This window comes from Lytechinus pictus, chromosome 18, assembly GCF_037042905.1.
Source record: "Lytechinus pictus isolate F3 Inbred chromosome 18, Lp3.0, whole genome shotgun sequence".
Lineage (NCBI taxonomy): Eukaryota > Metazoa > Echinodermata > Echinoidea > Temnopleuroida > Toxopneustidae > Lytechinus > Lytechinus pictus.
The window spans coordinates 13655550-13671186 of record NC_087262.1 but is presented as its reverse complement, the minus strand read 5'-3'; the positions used below and the strand labels follow the sequence as shown (position 1 = coordinate 13671186).

General features: G+C 36.1%; 1 protein-coding gene across 2 annotated transcripts; it reads right to left on the bottom strand.

The window, feature by feature from the left end:
- Window positions 1–171: 171 nt before the first annotated feature.
- Window positions 172–11657, bottom strand: LOC135153074 (carbohydrate sulfotransferase 15-like). Of its 2 annotated transcripts, XM_064112927.1 has the most exons (5): window positions 11578–11657; window positions 4700–5010; window positions 3935–4079; window positions 2409–2644; window positions 172–1671 (listed from the first exon to the last, which is right to left on the bottom strand). In XM_064112927.1, exons 1-4 carry the CDS (start codon window positions 11654–11656, stop codon window positions 2451–2453), a joined length of 729 nt encoding a protein of 242 aa, XP_063968997.1. In that variant the 5' UTR covers window position 11657; the 3' UTR covers window positions 172–1671; window positions 2409–2450. The 2 variants fall into 2 exon arrangements, with proteins under 2 accessions (XP_063968997.1, XP_063968996.1); XM_064112926.1 differs by having other exon boundaries at window positions 172–2644.
- Between the last annotated feature and the right edge of the window lie 3980 nt (window positions 11658–15637).

The window sequence follows — 15637 nt, the reverse complement described above, 5'->3', positions numbered from 1 at the left end:
CTTTGAGAGATATGTTTGTGTCAACACTCTAACCTCTCAAAGCAACAGACATTGTAAAATCTTATATAATTGATTATTTCATGTAGTACATTCTGTTAATAAATTATATGGATCTTGAGAAAACGTTCTGTATTCCACAAGCACAAAAATTTACCCGTTTTTGGTAAGCTCTCACTTTCAAGGCTGCAAGCTTTGTCAGACCTTCATCGTAGCATCAGCAACGACAAGAAAAATAAAGTAAAATTTTTGTAATCATGGAATAAAGATTTTTTTTTTCATGTTTACACACCATTGAGATTAATATTTTCAGTGATTTATAGATCTTCCTGACAGTTATTGCATATTGAATATTGCAACTGACATTGTAATTCAAGAACCATTACTCTTTCCAAGATATAGGCTTACATTAGATACTATTTCGCTAATTGATTTAAGTGAAAGGAATGAGAGACTCTTTGCTACAGGCTTTTCACCATTACTACTTCTGTCCACTATCACTATTGCATTTTTTCATTGATTGCCTAAAAAGAGAAAAAAAATTGTTATGATACGTTCATAACATATTTGAGGAATATATATATTTTTTTTACATTTTCATATTGTGTACTTTTTAATTAAAAAAATGTATTATGTGAAATAAATACCAGTATGATGCATTTCACAGATAACCATTTGAGATATAGTCACGATATTGTCATTTCTTGATGTAGGCTAAATGATATGAGAGAGAGGGAGGGAGGGAGGGAGAGAGGAGGGAGGTGGAGGGATAGAGAGAGGGGGAGATGATAGAGAGGGAGAGGGGAGGAGAGAGATGACACTACTGGACACGGTTTGACCAGGTTTGATCAATGGCTCACTATCGTTAATAAATATGGCACTTCAATGTCTTATTATATAGCGCCATCTGGCGTCAGCATTAAATTGATATTAATCTGTGTTAACTGTTAAAATAGCATGTAAATCAAGTTGATATAAATCGGTGATCTGTATATTAATGCACATAACAGTGATAAACCTAAATAACTCCTGGGTGTTAACAATAACACCACTTAGTGTAAATAAGTATAGTGATTGAAACAAACTCCCAAATAGGGATGCATGACCACAAATTATTTTAAGGAATAAAACGAACTTCGTAATGCATGGACATTTTTTGAAATTTCAGAGCATTATGATTGTACATGAATATTGCGCTTTTGATTTTATTCTTTTGTAAAACCATGGTTATATAGTGCGTCCCACAAAAAACGAAACCGAGATTTTTCAAAACTTAATCACAAATACAATATACAAATGACCTACCATTGTAAAGCTTAGAATCTCCTCTTTCATCTGAAATTACCAAGATTATTTCTCATTCACGCATGAGTGAGCAAAAACAATTTGAAGAGGGGATACCAAAAAGTAATTTGGCGGGCTGTATCTGGGTTTCAAAAAGAAAACCACATTTTCAAAAAGTTCAATATCTGCTCTTTAATTTGATACCTCTACAGAAAATGGTCAAGAAATAACAAAGTTCTGGTTATTTGAAATAAGGCTTGAATTTCAACAATTTCATAAAATGAAGAGGTTTTACAGGCTATCGCCCAGACTCACTCGAGACTCCGTTTTGTTGACGATCAGCCATGCATTAAGTCTTTTGTTAACCGTGCGATAGCTTCGGTGGGAAACCTGTGAAAACACGTTTATTTAATGAAATTATGGAGACACAAGCATTGTTTCGAGGGAACTACATAACATAAACATAACTTTTTTTTACTTCTTGAGTCTTGACCATTTTCTGTGATTAAGGTATCAAATAAAAGAGCAGATATTGAACTTTTTAGGCATGTGATTTTCTTTTTGAAATTCAGATACCCCCGCCAAATGAGTTTTTGGTATCCTTTCTTCAAATTGTTTTTGCTCACTCATGCATGAATGAGAAATAATCTAAATAATATCAGATGAAAGAGGAGATTCTAAGCTTTACATTGGTAGCTCATTTGTCTATTGTATTTGTGATTAAGTTATGATAAATCATCGCTTAATCTCGGTTTCGTTTTTTCTGGGACGCACTGTATAGCAATATGCTATACACTGATACATGTATAATAAATATAGTGATAATGGCATGTAGCATATCAATATAATCTTCTGGGGCCCATTTCATATGAACTGTCTTAACTTTGTCATTATGGCAACTACCATGGTACCAGGTGGGCGTTTCATAAAGCTGTTCGTAAGATACGAATGACTTTACGCACGACTGGTAACCCTTTTTCATGCCAAGTGATATATCCTTATGTATTGAGTTAGGACCTAAGTTCATGTTCCAGTCGTGCGTAAAGTTGTGCGTTACTTTACGAACAGCTTTATGAAACACCCACCAGGGCTCAGCTACCAATCACAATCAAGGTTTCAATTATTACCATCGTAAGTCTTTGTGAAAATGGGCCCCAGATTTCACATATTCATGTCTTTAAGTGCCATAGGTAATTTTCATCGTTGAGAAGTTTGGCTAAATCTTCGTTGCAAGGTCGGTAGAACTCATCCAATAGCTTCTGTGTCATAGGCAACATTGGGCCAAGGGCTCTGTCGCGTACTTTCCTCCGATTGAGGTTACCTGCTTTCGTCACCTTTTGTCGGAATACTTCAGACATAGGATCTACGTTCAGGAGGAGGTGAGGAAGAGAGAGGGAAGAGAGAGGGAGAGAGGGGGGGGGGGATAAGAGGAAGTGATGGGAGGGTGTTGATAGAGGGGAGAGGTGAATGACAGAGGTATGGAAAAAAAGGGCGGGGTGGGGTGGCAGAGAGATTCAGTCAAAAATTCCATTCAATCTGCAATGTCGGATCACAGGAAGTAAGGGGGGGGGGGGGTGACTGACTCTTTATTTTCTTTGGAGCTCTTTATTTCTTACATTTACTCATTTAAAAAAAAGTTGGGAATTATTATTGTTTGGCTATTTACCCATCCACCTACGCTCTTTGCTTGCTCTTCCTGATCGCATCCGACCCGAGAGCGTATATTGAACGTCAGTCATTTCAGAGAAATCTAGCAATAATTGACCGGATCAAATTAGTTTCAAGCGTAATTTCAAATTAAAACTTTATACTGTTCAATGGAAATATATTTAACAACGTGTTTGAACAAATCAGCTCTCATTTTACCTCCAAGTCTAAAATGCATCATTCTTATCGCTTTTTCCCCCAATGCCTTATCGGTTGTTTCTGAGCCAATAAAAACTTTAATCGGCACACTCTCCATTTTGATAAATTATTTTCCTTTTACTTCATCTTCGATTCTTTCAAACTTTTATCAGTTTGGCCTACGGGGAAAATTATGAACAGCCTAATTACTGGCCTAAATTTTGTTTAAAAGTCAGAAGGTACTCACCAATATCTGAAAATGAAAGTATATTATATATAATATATATAAATATATATATATATATATATATATGATCTTTAGCCATTGATAGTCCCCCGTTCCTTGTAACGATATCAAGGTTTAAAAGGTAAATAGTTACCGATTTATAGAAATGAAAATATTTCTTTCACATAATTCGCAGGATTTATAGCCAACGATACTTTCCTATTCCTTGTAAAGATACCAATTATTAATCAATATTTTTGTTCAAAAGCACGACCCTGGGAAGCGGGGTGCTAAAGCACCCCCAAGATTTTCCTTTGGGGTGCTTCGTGTGATATTTTCAGATGGGCATCATCCCATGGAAATCTGGCAGGTATAAAAATTAGAAGAAATGTAACCGAAATGAACTACGTACATTTTGTAGTAAAAAACTTCTTTTTTTTTGCTTGTCAAATTTCCTGGGGCCAACATATTTGCCTTCGTTTTTACTGAAACCCTTTTTTTTTTGCTTGTCAAATTTTCGTCAGCATCCCCTTAAAAGAACATCGTCCCCAGGGCCCTGTTTAAAAGTCAAGAGAGGCTTACCGATTTCTAGAAATGAGAATATGTCCTTCATATAATGAGCAGGGTACTTGGACCAGTCCTCTGTTCGTAAAAAGTAAAATTGATCCCGAGGAAACCGGGCCAGATATTCTCGGATGAATAACGAATAACATCCTGTATTTATGTGCTGTGAGTGATCAAATGAATAAAACAAATAATCTTAGTAATAATGACAGAAAGAAATTGGGCATCATTGAAATGACATTTAGAAGATAATGTTCTAAATCACTCAAGTGAAGAAAAAAAGTAATGATAAAAAAGTGACAAAATACAAGTGTCCAAATTGCATATTCAAAGACACCGTACACATTTGTGACCCATTTTGATACCCCCCAAATATTTTTTTTTTTTAAGATAAAGACGGAACACGAAACTGTCACATTCTGAATTGATATATTTGAGATCATAATCACAATTATCAGTACCTTCAAAACCACCACCACCACCATCATCACCAACCATAATTACCATCATTACCATCATCATCATCATCATCATCATCATCGTCAACGTCATCATCATCACCAACATCATCACCATCATCTTCATCATCCTCATCTTCATTATCATCATCATAATCATCATCATCATCATCATCATCATCATCCCCTCATCATCACCATCATCACCACCACCAACATCATCACCATCATTATCATTATTATTAATATCATCATCACCATAATTATAATCACGATAATGATCATGATGGCAGTGACATAAAACGACAACGAATAAAGTGCTTACTGGTACGACTTGATTGTATGTACAAAAATGAAGTTCGTGCTTTTTGACACAATTGTAGAATTGCTCCATCGCCTTTACGACGCGGACGTGGAAATCCTCGGGTGATTTACGCGCCTTCTTGCTCTCATCAAAAAACAGGTACGCCGAATAGAGTCTCGCCGTCGGGTCTCGCATGATGCCGACGAATTTGAGGTCGGGGACGGCGGCCCTGATGAAATCAGCGGTGACGTACTTCAGCTCACCCCTGAAGTTTGAGGGTAGGCGAGCTTTCAATGCCTTGTTGTCCTGGAATGTCAATGCAGATGCGTCACCTGCAAAGCGAGTCACAATGATAATTTTTAGAGAAATAATCAAGCAAGAAAATATTAATGTACATTTCATAACTGAATGAACAAATGAAATATGGATTATTGATTAATTTCAACAGCAGTGGCACCAAGGGGGGGGGGGGGGTGAAGTAAGTGCACAAAGATGTTAGGGGGATGGACGTGTATACTCTAAATAATATAAATTTGGGGGTGGACTAGGGGGAAACTGGGCAAACTCCCACGCCAGGCGTGACGCCCTCTTTAGTGCCGCCAATGAATTTCAAGTAACATAAAACGTCGGTTATGCACTACCATATCTAAAAGGGGATGAGTAATTATATTTTGCGTGTGTGTGAGTGTGTGTGGGGGGGGGGGGTAGTCAAATAATGTGCTCTAATACAACCCCTTCAGAAGCGTCGCGGGTCTGCACCTGAAATATCCTCTTCGCCAAGAGCTAGCTCCGCCGAAAGATTACAAAGTTGGTATCCACTACAGGCACACATTGGTATTTTTTTATAATCAATGTAAAAAAGGGAAAAGTATAAATCTACTATTTAAACTTTAAATATCTTTATCTGTATAACTACCAGGGGCGGATCCAGCATTTTCCATAGGGGGGGCACATTCACCTGAGGAAAATTTGACATGCAAAAAAAAAAAGGTTTTCACCAAAAAATATGGACATTTAATTCGTCCACGAAAAAAAATTGACAAGCAAAAAAAAAAATATATATACGTATTCAAGGGGTGGGGGGCACACTGGTGTTTTAACGGCAGTTTTACATAAAAAAAATTAATTGTGCCTCTCAAAGGGGGGGGGCGAACGGGTCGGCTGTGCCCCCCTGGATCCGCCAGTGAACACATGTCTGTAACTAAAAGGTAGAAAGAGAGGGAGAGATATATAAGAGGCGGAGGGGAAGGGGAAGAGAGAGAGAGAGGGAGGGGAGGAGAGAGAGAGAGATAAAGGGAGGAGGGAGGGGATCGATCGACTAAAAAGAAAAAGGAGAGGGCGAAAAGAAACGGTTTGTTTTTCCTTATATTTTTAATTATCTTTCAATATGATTACAAAAAGATTCGGATATCATGGTAACCAAATAGGCCTTGTAAGAATTCCTTACATGATAGATAGTCTCCATGATCTGCGTCTTATTCTAATCTGATAAGTGAGAAATATAAGTCAATGGGAATCGACTTTCTCTTTAAACATGCATAGCGCCGTATATGTAAGCCCCATTACGATAATTGTGCGATATATTACTCCAAGATGTTTTTGAATATCCCTTCGGAGTCGTGCCATGTGACAATCTCTGACGATTTATCCCTCAATCATCTCCTTCTGGCACGATGTTTTACTGTCTTCAATAATTCACACCGCAATATATGGCCTTGGGGTTAACATCGTTTTAAAGATCACGGTCAATTTTCCTGATACCCCCCCACCCATCTTAATACCCATGCATTATCGCTCCCACTGTTTCGTCGCGGAGAACATCCCGCATGAGCGTAATCATTATCCAGAATTAATGGGCAAAGAATATATGGTTTATCATTTTTTTAAAGATGTGAATGAATATTTACAGAAGATTGAAACATCTTGTATAGACCTATGACAGGGGCTGCGGAACCGCGGGGGGGGGGGGGGCTTCAGCATCACACTATTTTTTCAGTAACCATGTTATTGCGGGAAGGTGCCGTTTGGTTGTTTTTCACCATGCATTGCATAAATAAATTGATAGAATATAATGTTACATTGATAATAATAATAATATTACACAATAGGAACTAAGCATTAAAAAAAATGTTTGAAGTGCAGATCGAGTCCTTTAAATTATATAGTGTGATAGTTACTCGTTAAACTAAAACATCGCTCGAAATAAGCATTTATTAAAACCGGAACAAATATTAAATTAAAACTATAACTGAAATAATACCCACATAGCATATTAAGATATAGACATCATTCACATCTTAAATAAAAACAACAAAAACAATCATCATGCACCTCAATTTTGAGAGTAATCTAGAGAAATATAATTTAACAGTATTTGGATAGATATAAATCATTCATATTCTTCTTGAATGATATTGTTACAAATTCGTATATCTAATGGACAAAAAATATATTTCAAATTCCAAATGTTAGGTCCAACCAAGGACCTACTACTCAGAGTAGCAGGTCCATGGTCCAACATATGTTATTGATTTATGTGCTAATGCGCTCCTGGGAGTGAATAAATGAAAAGCAAATGAATGTCTAGTAGGATAGCTATGAATGTCTCTATTCAAAGTAAAATCGTCATGAAATGGTAAAGGTAAGCCGTGGCAGAGCGCTGCACCATTGAGGTCCAGGGTTCGATTCCCAGCAGCGATTTCCCCTGAGCAATTTATATATTATCTTGCATCAAATTTTCAAACCAGCGCACCCCCCCCCTTCCTGCCCTAGCCCCACTTTGAAAATCCTTCCCCGGTTCCTGCGGGCATATAGTAGGTCCATGCTGCGAGAATACCGTTACGCTTATTTAGATCTGTCATTGCCTATTCTTTCGTCACACATGGAGATGAAGTAGGCCTATGTGCCGGCTATAAGTATAAAGATACGAAACGATGCATATGTTTTATCGCTTCGAAGTTCATAGGGATCAAATTGTATCGCAGCTTTGCGGATGTGTCATTAGTTCATTCAGAATAACGATATGAGACTGTCTGTTTTTGGCATTTAATATAATGAGTAACACCCAGCGGGTAACACCAGTGGTGGCGCTATAGTGTGTTTTAATGGTGAGGGGTGGTGGCGGAGACGACCTGTTTTTACTGAATTGAATTACAGTGGATATTTCTCCTTTTATGCTCTTCTATATTCTCAATTCCCTCCCGCTTTTTACATTTTCCCCTCTACTTCAATTTCTTGAAATTCAGGAGGAGGAGGGGGGGGGGGGGGTTGGCGCGGGGATCGGTCGCCCTCCCTCTTAAGCGCCGCCATTGGTTTAAAATAGCACTATATTTATACTCGTCTGTGATATTCATTTTCGTGGGTAACACACCACGCATCGCGCTGGGGCGTTGATAGAACGACTTGTCTATGATAATAATTAAGATACAATAAATTATCCCTGCTATAGTATTCCTCATTAACAAAGTAACGTTTTCCTGCCACCACCAAATAAATCACCATTAGTCTAGATTTGGATGTTAGTAGTTATCTTACACGCCAATATGTGACGAATAATTGTAGGGTTCACATCACAAATAACTACTTACGGCCAGATCTAGACTATATCACTATCACAGACTGACAGATCTGGTGATTTGACTATGAAGTTGGATATTGAGATAATCTGTCAATGTAATTATGTAGAATATGTCATCTAATTTTCAGATTTGCGATTTCGTGCTTCCCTGCATTTTGAGCGACACTATTATTATTTGGAGACCAAACGTCTTCCATTTTTAATGACACAATCAATTCAACTAGAAATAACGCCACCTTCCACTTCTGATTTCAGGCCTGCCCGCTATTGCTGAAGATCTTGCACAAATTACATCCAAATACTCATTAAGCATTACTTTAATGCTCATGATATAATGATATTAAAGGGCAAGTCCACCCTAACAACAAGTTGATTTGCATTAAAGGGATGGTCCAGGCTGGATATATATATATCTCAATAAATAGAGTAAAATTCACAAAGCAAAATGCTGAAAATTTGATCAAAATAGGATAACAAATAACAAAGTTATTGAATTTTAAAGATTTGCATTATATTGATGAAACAGTTCTAGGCATGTATTCATGAATATTCATTAGGTGGGTTGATGATGTCATTTCCCCACTTGTTCTTTTGTATATTATTATATGAAATTATGTTTATTCAAAATTTTTCTACCAAGAACTAAAAAAATTGGATTGACCACTGATTAAGTGCATTAGTTATTTATTGCCGCAACTTATTTCATCACAATGGAGACACATCATTTACACATGTATGAAAAATGAAAAAATTGTGATTTCATGTAATAACATAAGAAAAAGGAAAGTGGGGATGTGACATTATCAGCCCACCGAATGAATATTCATGACAATGTGCATACATATAACTGTTTTCACAAAATATTAACCAATTTTAAAATTCAATAACTTTGTTATTTATTATAATTTTCAGCATTTTGCTCTGTGAATTTTACTCTATTTATTTAGATATGAATATTTTCAGCCCGGACCATCCATTTAAAAGACCAAAATCAAAGCATTACACTGAAATTTATATCAAAATCAAATAAAAAATAAGAAAGTTATGACATTGAACTTTCGCTTGATTTCACAAAACAACACCCTGATCGGTAAAAAGGCCTTGGACCGATGTCATTATCCACTCACTCTTTTTTGTGGATTTTATTATGAAATATGAAGTAGTTTAATTTTCTCCGCATTGTCACGTGAGACAAAGTTTTATTCCTCCCTGAACATGTGGAATTACCATTTTTTAATATTTTCTGGTTCAATCGAGATGGTCCTATAGCCTTTCACGGTTTTTGCACACAAAAAGCTATTTCATAAGCTGTCCAGGGTGAGAGTAATGGTAAAGGTGTTTTTTATACTACTACTGCTACTGCTACTATTACTACTACTACTACTACTACTACTACTACTACTACTACTACTACTACTACTACTACTACTACTACTACACTACTACTAATACCATGACTACTTCTACTACTGCTGCTGCTACTACTACTACTACTACTACTACTACTACTACTACTACTACTACTACTACTACTACTACTTCTACTACTACTACTACTACTACTACTACTACTACTACTACTACTACACTACTACTATTATCACTACTACTTCTACTACTTCTACTACTACTACTACTTCTACTACTACTAATACACTACTACTACTAATACCATGACTACTTCTACTACTACTGCTGCTGCTACTACTACTACTACTACTACTATTGCTACTACTACTACTACTACTGATACTGCTACTACTACTACTACTATTCCCATGACTACTTCTACTTCTACTGCTGCTGCTGCTACTACTATACTACTACTACTACTACTTCTTCTACTACTACTACTACTACTACTACTACTACTACTACTACTACTACTACTACTACTACTACCACTACTACTTCTACTACTACTACTACTACTACTACTACTACTACTATTACTACTACTTCTACTATTTCTACTGCTACTACTACTACTGCTGCTGCTGCAGCTACTACTACTACTACTTCTACTACTACTACTACTACTACTACTACTACTACTACTACTACTACTACTACTACTGACTACTACTACTAATGCATCTACTACTTTTAAACTATCATGTCAAATTAATAAAATATATATCATACACATTGTATATGTATAATAATAAGATTCAGAAAGTGCATATCGAAATTATAATGGACAAGACAGGACAGAAAACAATTTGAAAAAAAAAAACACATTGTACAGAATGGGACAGAACAGGACGAGACAGGATGGAAACAAGAAGCACAAATTATTAATTGATGGTGTCCCGATCTCACAGCTACATGATATTAAATGTCTAGGTGTTATAATTAATGAATATCTCGATTGCTCTTCAAATGTTTGATTATCTAAATCTATTGCTAAAGGTGCTGGTATCTTACGAAAGTTGAAATTTGTTTTAACATGGAATGTATTAAAATCATTTATCATACTATTCATCTATATGTCAATTATTGTAATCATATTTGGGGGAATACATACACTTCCCACCTAGACATAATACATATTTAACAAAAGAAATCAGTTAGACTTATTAGTAAATCAAACATGTCAAATGTCAACTCAAGCTCTATTCCTTTATTTAAGCAACAAAATATCCCGCCTATTCTGGAAATGAGTACTCTTAATTCATTTATATTCATGTACCTTATTAAAAACAAAATGTTTCCTGTAAAATTTGTGCAATATTATATTCACTCATGATTATAAAATTCATTTTTATACAACTCGTCAGAAAAATCAATTTCACCTTCCAAAATTACGATTAACCTCCTCTTTAAAATCTCTTTCCTACAATGGTATAACATTTTGGAACAAATTATATAGCTCAATCAAGGCAAGTCCTACATTATCTAGATTTTAAAAACTTTGCAAAATACAACTCCTAAAAATTATAGGATCTTTTTGAGGTCTGGGTGTGTTTATGTATGTGTGTGATGTGGTACGAGCACTGGGTGTGTGTGCATGAGGGTGCATTTGTGTGGGTCCCTTTTTGTATGATTTTTTTCAATTATTATGTATGTATTTTCATGATCCACTTCTATTTCTTTATGTCATTGTTTTATGCAATTACTTCGCAATGTATTTACAAGCCTCTGCTTCCTATTTTGGTCCTAACCATTTGATTATATATCATGCTTTCGTGATCGATTTATATTTCATACAGTGTATCCTCAGATACCCCCTGAGTGGAAAACTGGGGATGTTAGACAGTAAAATGACTAGGTGTGATTTTGGAAATATTGTAAATAATTTTCTGGAAAGTGTCATACTTACATGTAATGAGATCCTTGCGATGTTTACTAGACAATTCTTTCACTAAAGTATCATATCGTCGGATGTAATTGTCAATCATTTTACCTGAAATAAAAAAATATATAACATAAAGTTGGTCGGAAATGTCTGCACTATAATAAAGAAAAGCAGCAATTAAACACAATAAACGAATAAATAAAGCCAGCACTATTCGTTAATTACCAGATTTTAGTTTCAGTTTCAGTTTTATTTTCTCTTATTTGCAACAAACATATATCATTCATACATAATCAATAAATTTACAAATTAAAGTAAAACAATGCATGCAATATAAAATTTCCGTTATTATTCATAAACTTGAATCCTAAATTAATAGTGCGCATTGCAATCTAAAAAAAATATATCGATAAATTTAGTGATCATGGGTTCTCCGGAGAAAAACATCCGGTCCTCTGGTTATTTACAAATAAGCAAACTTGCTATTTTACCAATCGGGTAGAAACAAATGTATAGACCTTCGAAAGGCTTTCGACCTGGTCAATCATGCAATTCTCTTATCCAAACATAGTGGTATATCACGGGATGGATTGCATTGGTTCAAAACTTATTTGACGAACAGAAGAACACAGAGGAATTTTATCTGAAGAAAGTATCATTTCGAAGGGAGTACCCCTGGGATCTCTCGTTGGACCCTTACTGTTCATTTTATTTATTGATGATATAATTTGTGTGTTTGAAGAGTGCACCGTACACCAGTGGCGTACCTGGCATATTTCGTCAGGGGGGGGGGGGCAAGCGACAAGGATGAGCAAGGTGGGGTGGGGGGGGGGGTAGTAGGCATGGACGTATATATAGGCACAACTTTTTCAAGAGGGGGGGGCTGATAATAATTGCCCAAATATCAACTTCACAGTTTTTAATTTTCGAGCGAGCGAAGCGAGCACACTTTTTTTTCGATCATTATTTAGCCTTTTTACAGAAATTATACCTTCAGTCATAAAATTACCAATACACGAGGATATTTGAGCACCTCGCAGTCCTCGTCGCCCTGTATTTTGCAGCCCATCCCCCATACACGTTTGGATGTGTAGGTCTGACAGTGGCACTGAAGGTGGGAAAGGTTACCCAGGGGGTGCCCAATAAAACAGTTGGGATCTTGCTACTACACTGATATTTGCTATCGGGCGATTGCACTTTATTGTCGAAATTAATTCTTATTTGTATATCATTCCAGAAATGAAATGTATTGGATCGTGATCGATATATTTCCAATCAAGTGGTAATTGCAATGTTTATATCAAAATACTAATACTTCTTTTATTCCTCTTTGAAGGTGTTTGAATCATGTTCCAAATTCCGCTCATTCGGAGACCTTATAAAAGAGGTATTTGACATTGAAATCAGTGAAAAATAATAATATAAAAATAATAATTTCGAGCGCGAAGCACGAGCTGAATTTTTTTCTAAAAATTTAGACCTAAACCATACATTTGTACACTTAATTATGAATAGGATGGGTATCTTCCTTAATAAATTATGCGAGTGCGAAGCGCGAGTTTAAAAAAAAAAGATATTCCTAACTGGACACTAGACATTCTAAGCAGTTTTACAGGATGGGTATCTAAACAGTCGTACGGGCGCGAAGCGCGAGCTAAAAATTTTGATATTCCGACTTAAGAACTTGCATGGGCGGAAATCCCAGGGGGACAGGGGGGACGTGTCCCCCCTACTCAAAATAGTAGGGGGGACACAATATCAAATGTCCCCCCTACTATTTTTGTCTTTTATGATGGTAATAAATATATCATTCTAAATCGAAATAAAACATGTATTTTGGGACGAGTTGGGATGAGATGACCGTACTTTTGGGATGATAACCTTTTTTTTTTGCTTGTCAAATTTTCCCGCCCCTTGTCCCCATATAGGCGGATCCAGGGGGCCGAGGCCCCCCCCCCCCTATTGGCGGAGCAAAAAAAGAAAAAAAGGGAAAGAAAGAAGGAAAAAGGAAAAAAAGGAGGGAAAAGAGAGGAGAAAAAGAAGAGAAGGACGACGAGTGCATAAAATAAGATGAGGGGAAGACTTGGAAAATAAAAATAATCTTTCGTGCCACTATATAAAATTTTCGCTCGCATTGTCTGTTAGGTGATTTACATATCTTGTTCAATATGGAGCTCAAATATCAAGTTTGGAAGTCTATGTGCAAAACATATTTCACCTCACAAATCGAACTTTCATTATTTTGTGTGATTTACAAATTGATTTTTTAAAAGTGCTCTGTAAAAATGTCAGTTTTATGGTCTGAATAATTTTATAAACATTTGCTGCTTGCGCTGCGTGCTCGCAAATTTTGATTTATCAGGTACCTATTATTTTCGTGTATTCCATAAAGTTTTCAAAATATCCCTTTTCAGGTCTGATTGTCAAGACGTATCAGCTAGCACTGCACGCTGGCATTTTGATTGGCGAGTTATGTAAGTTTAAATATTGATTATACAACAAACTACTTAAAATCCCCTTTTCATGACAGTTTATCAAAAATTTTAGCTCGCGATTTGCGCTCGCATTAATGGTTAAAAATATATTAACTGATACATCCTATTCATAATTACAAAATGAAATGTCCAGTTTTATGCCATAATTTCATCAGATTTCGCGCCCTCATTAGGCATTACTAAATATGATATTAAAATTGAATTGTCCCTTTAGTTTCATCTCGCGCTTAGCACGAGGAATAGGAAGATAGTCATCATTTTCATGACATGTCGTAAGGATGTCCCAGTCCTATGTCAAAACTCAAAGTAATAATAATTAAAATTTTAGCTCTTTTCTTAAGTGCGATCCATATCCATCTTACAATTTTCCTACAAAGTGCTTGAAATATAAAGCTGTAATTGACTCTTTTTTCAGATCGGAATATCAAAGTTTCATGATTTTCATGATTAAAGATGTATTTAGAATGCCTAGATTCTAGGTCTAAATATGAAACACGCGCGCGCATGTTTATTCAAATACTGAACTTGTTCTCTATTTAAATCATTATCAAGTTTCAGATCACAATAACAATTTTTTTCTGCTCGCGCTTTGTGCTCGCATTATTAATGTAGGAAGACCCCCTATTACTCATCCTTTTCATGATTTACAAAACATTGATTTTGATTGATTTATTTTATTCAAACACGGTAAAAAGCCCTCGATCAGCCTATGGCTGTTTACAAAACATGAACAGAGTGGCCAATTTTTAGGTCTAAATCTCGAATTTTTTTCTGCTCGCGCTTCGCGCTCGCATCAATTGTTGAATTATATAGCTATCCTATTCATGATTACAAAAGTTGATTGAAATTTTCCATTCTTTCTTTAGAAATTTTCAAAAAATTTCAGCTCGCGCTTCGCGCTCGCATTTTTTGATTGTTGAAATATGTAACGCCTTTGTGACTAAGTGCAAGCAGACCTTAACAGGAACCTTTTCAACAGGTAGCAGTTCAAAACGTATATAAAAATTTCTGCTCGCGCTTTGCGCTCGCATTATCAATACTCATCCTTTTCATGATTTACAAAACATGAATAGAGTGTCTCGTTCAGTAAATATTAAAGGACTAAATCTCGAAATTACCTAATTTCCATTCTTTAGGTGAAAATGTCAAAAAAATCAGCTCGCGCTTCGCGCTCGCATTATTTGATTGTTAAAAGCTAAGTGCACGCAGTCTTTAACAGGTATCTTTTCCATCAGTTCATTTCTACTCGCGCTTTGCGTTCGTAGTAATTATTAAGTTGCATACACATTTTTTTCAGGATAATAAACATTGCCCAGAATTTTAGGAAAAAATACACAAAATTTCCAAAAAATTAGCTCGCGCTTCGCGCTAGCATCATATAAATAAGGATTATGATATTATATATGAATTTATAAGAATAAAGCTAAGAAGTGACTAATGAGGACTACCCCTTTAAAGAAACAAACACAAATCATCTTCGAGCTGCCGATCGGGGAAAAAATGGCTGAAACAAATTTCCGCCCCCCTCCCTATTGGCGAAGGCTGGATCCGCCCCTGTGTCCCCCCTACCTTTTGGGAGAGATTTCCGC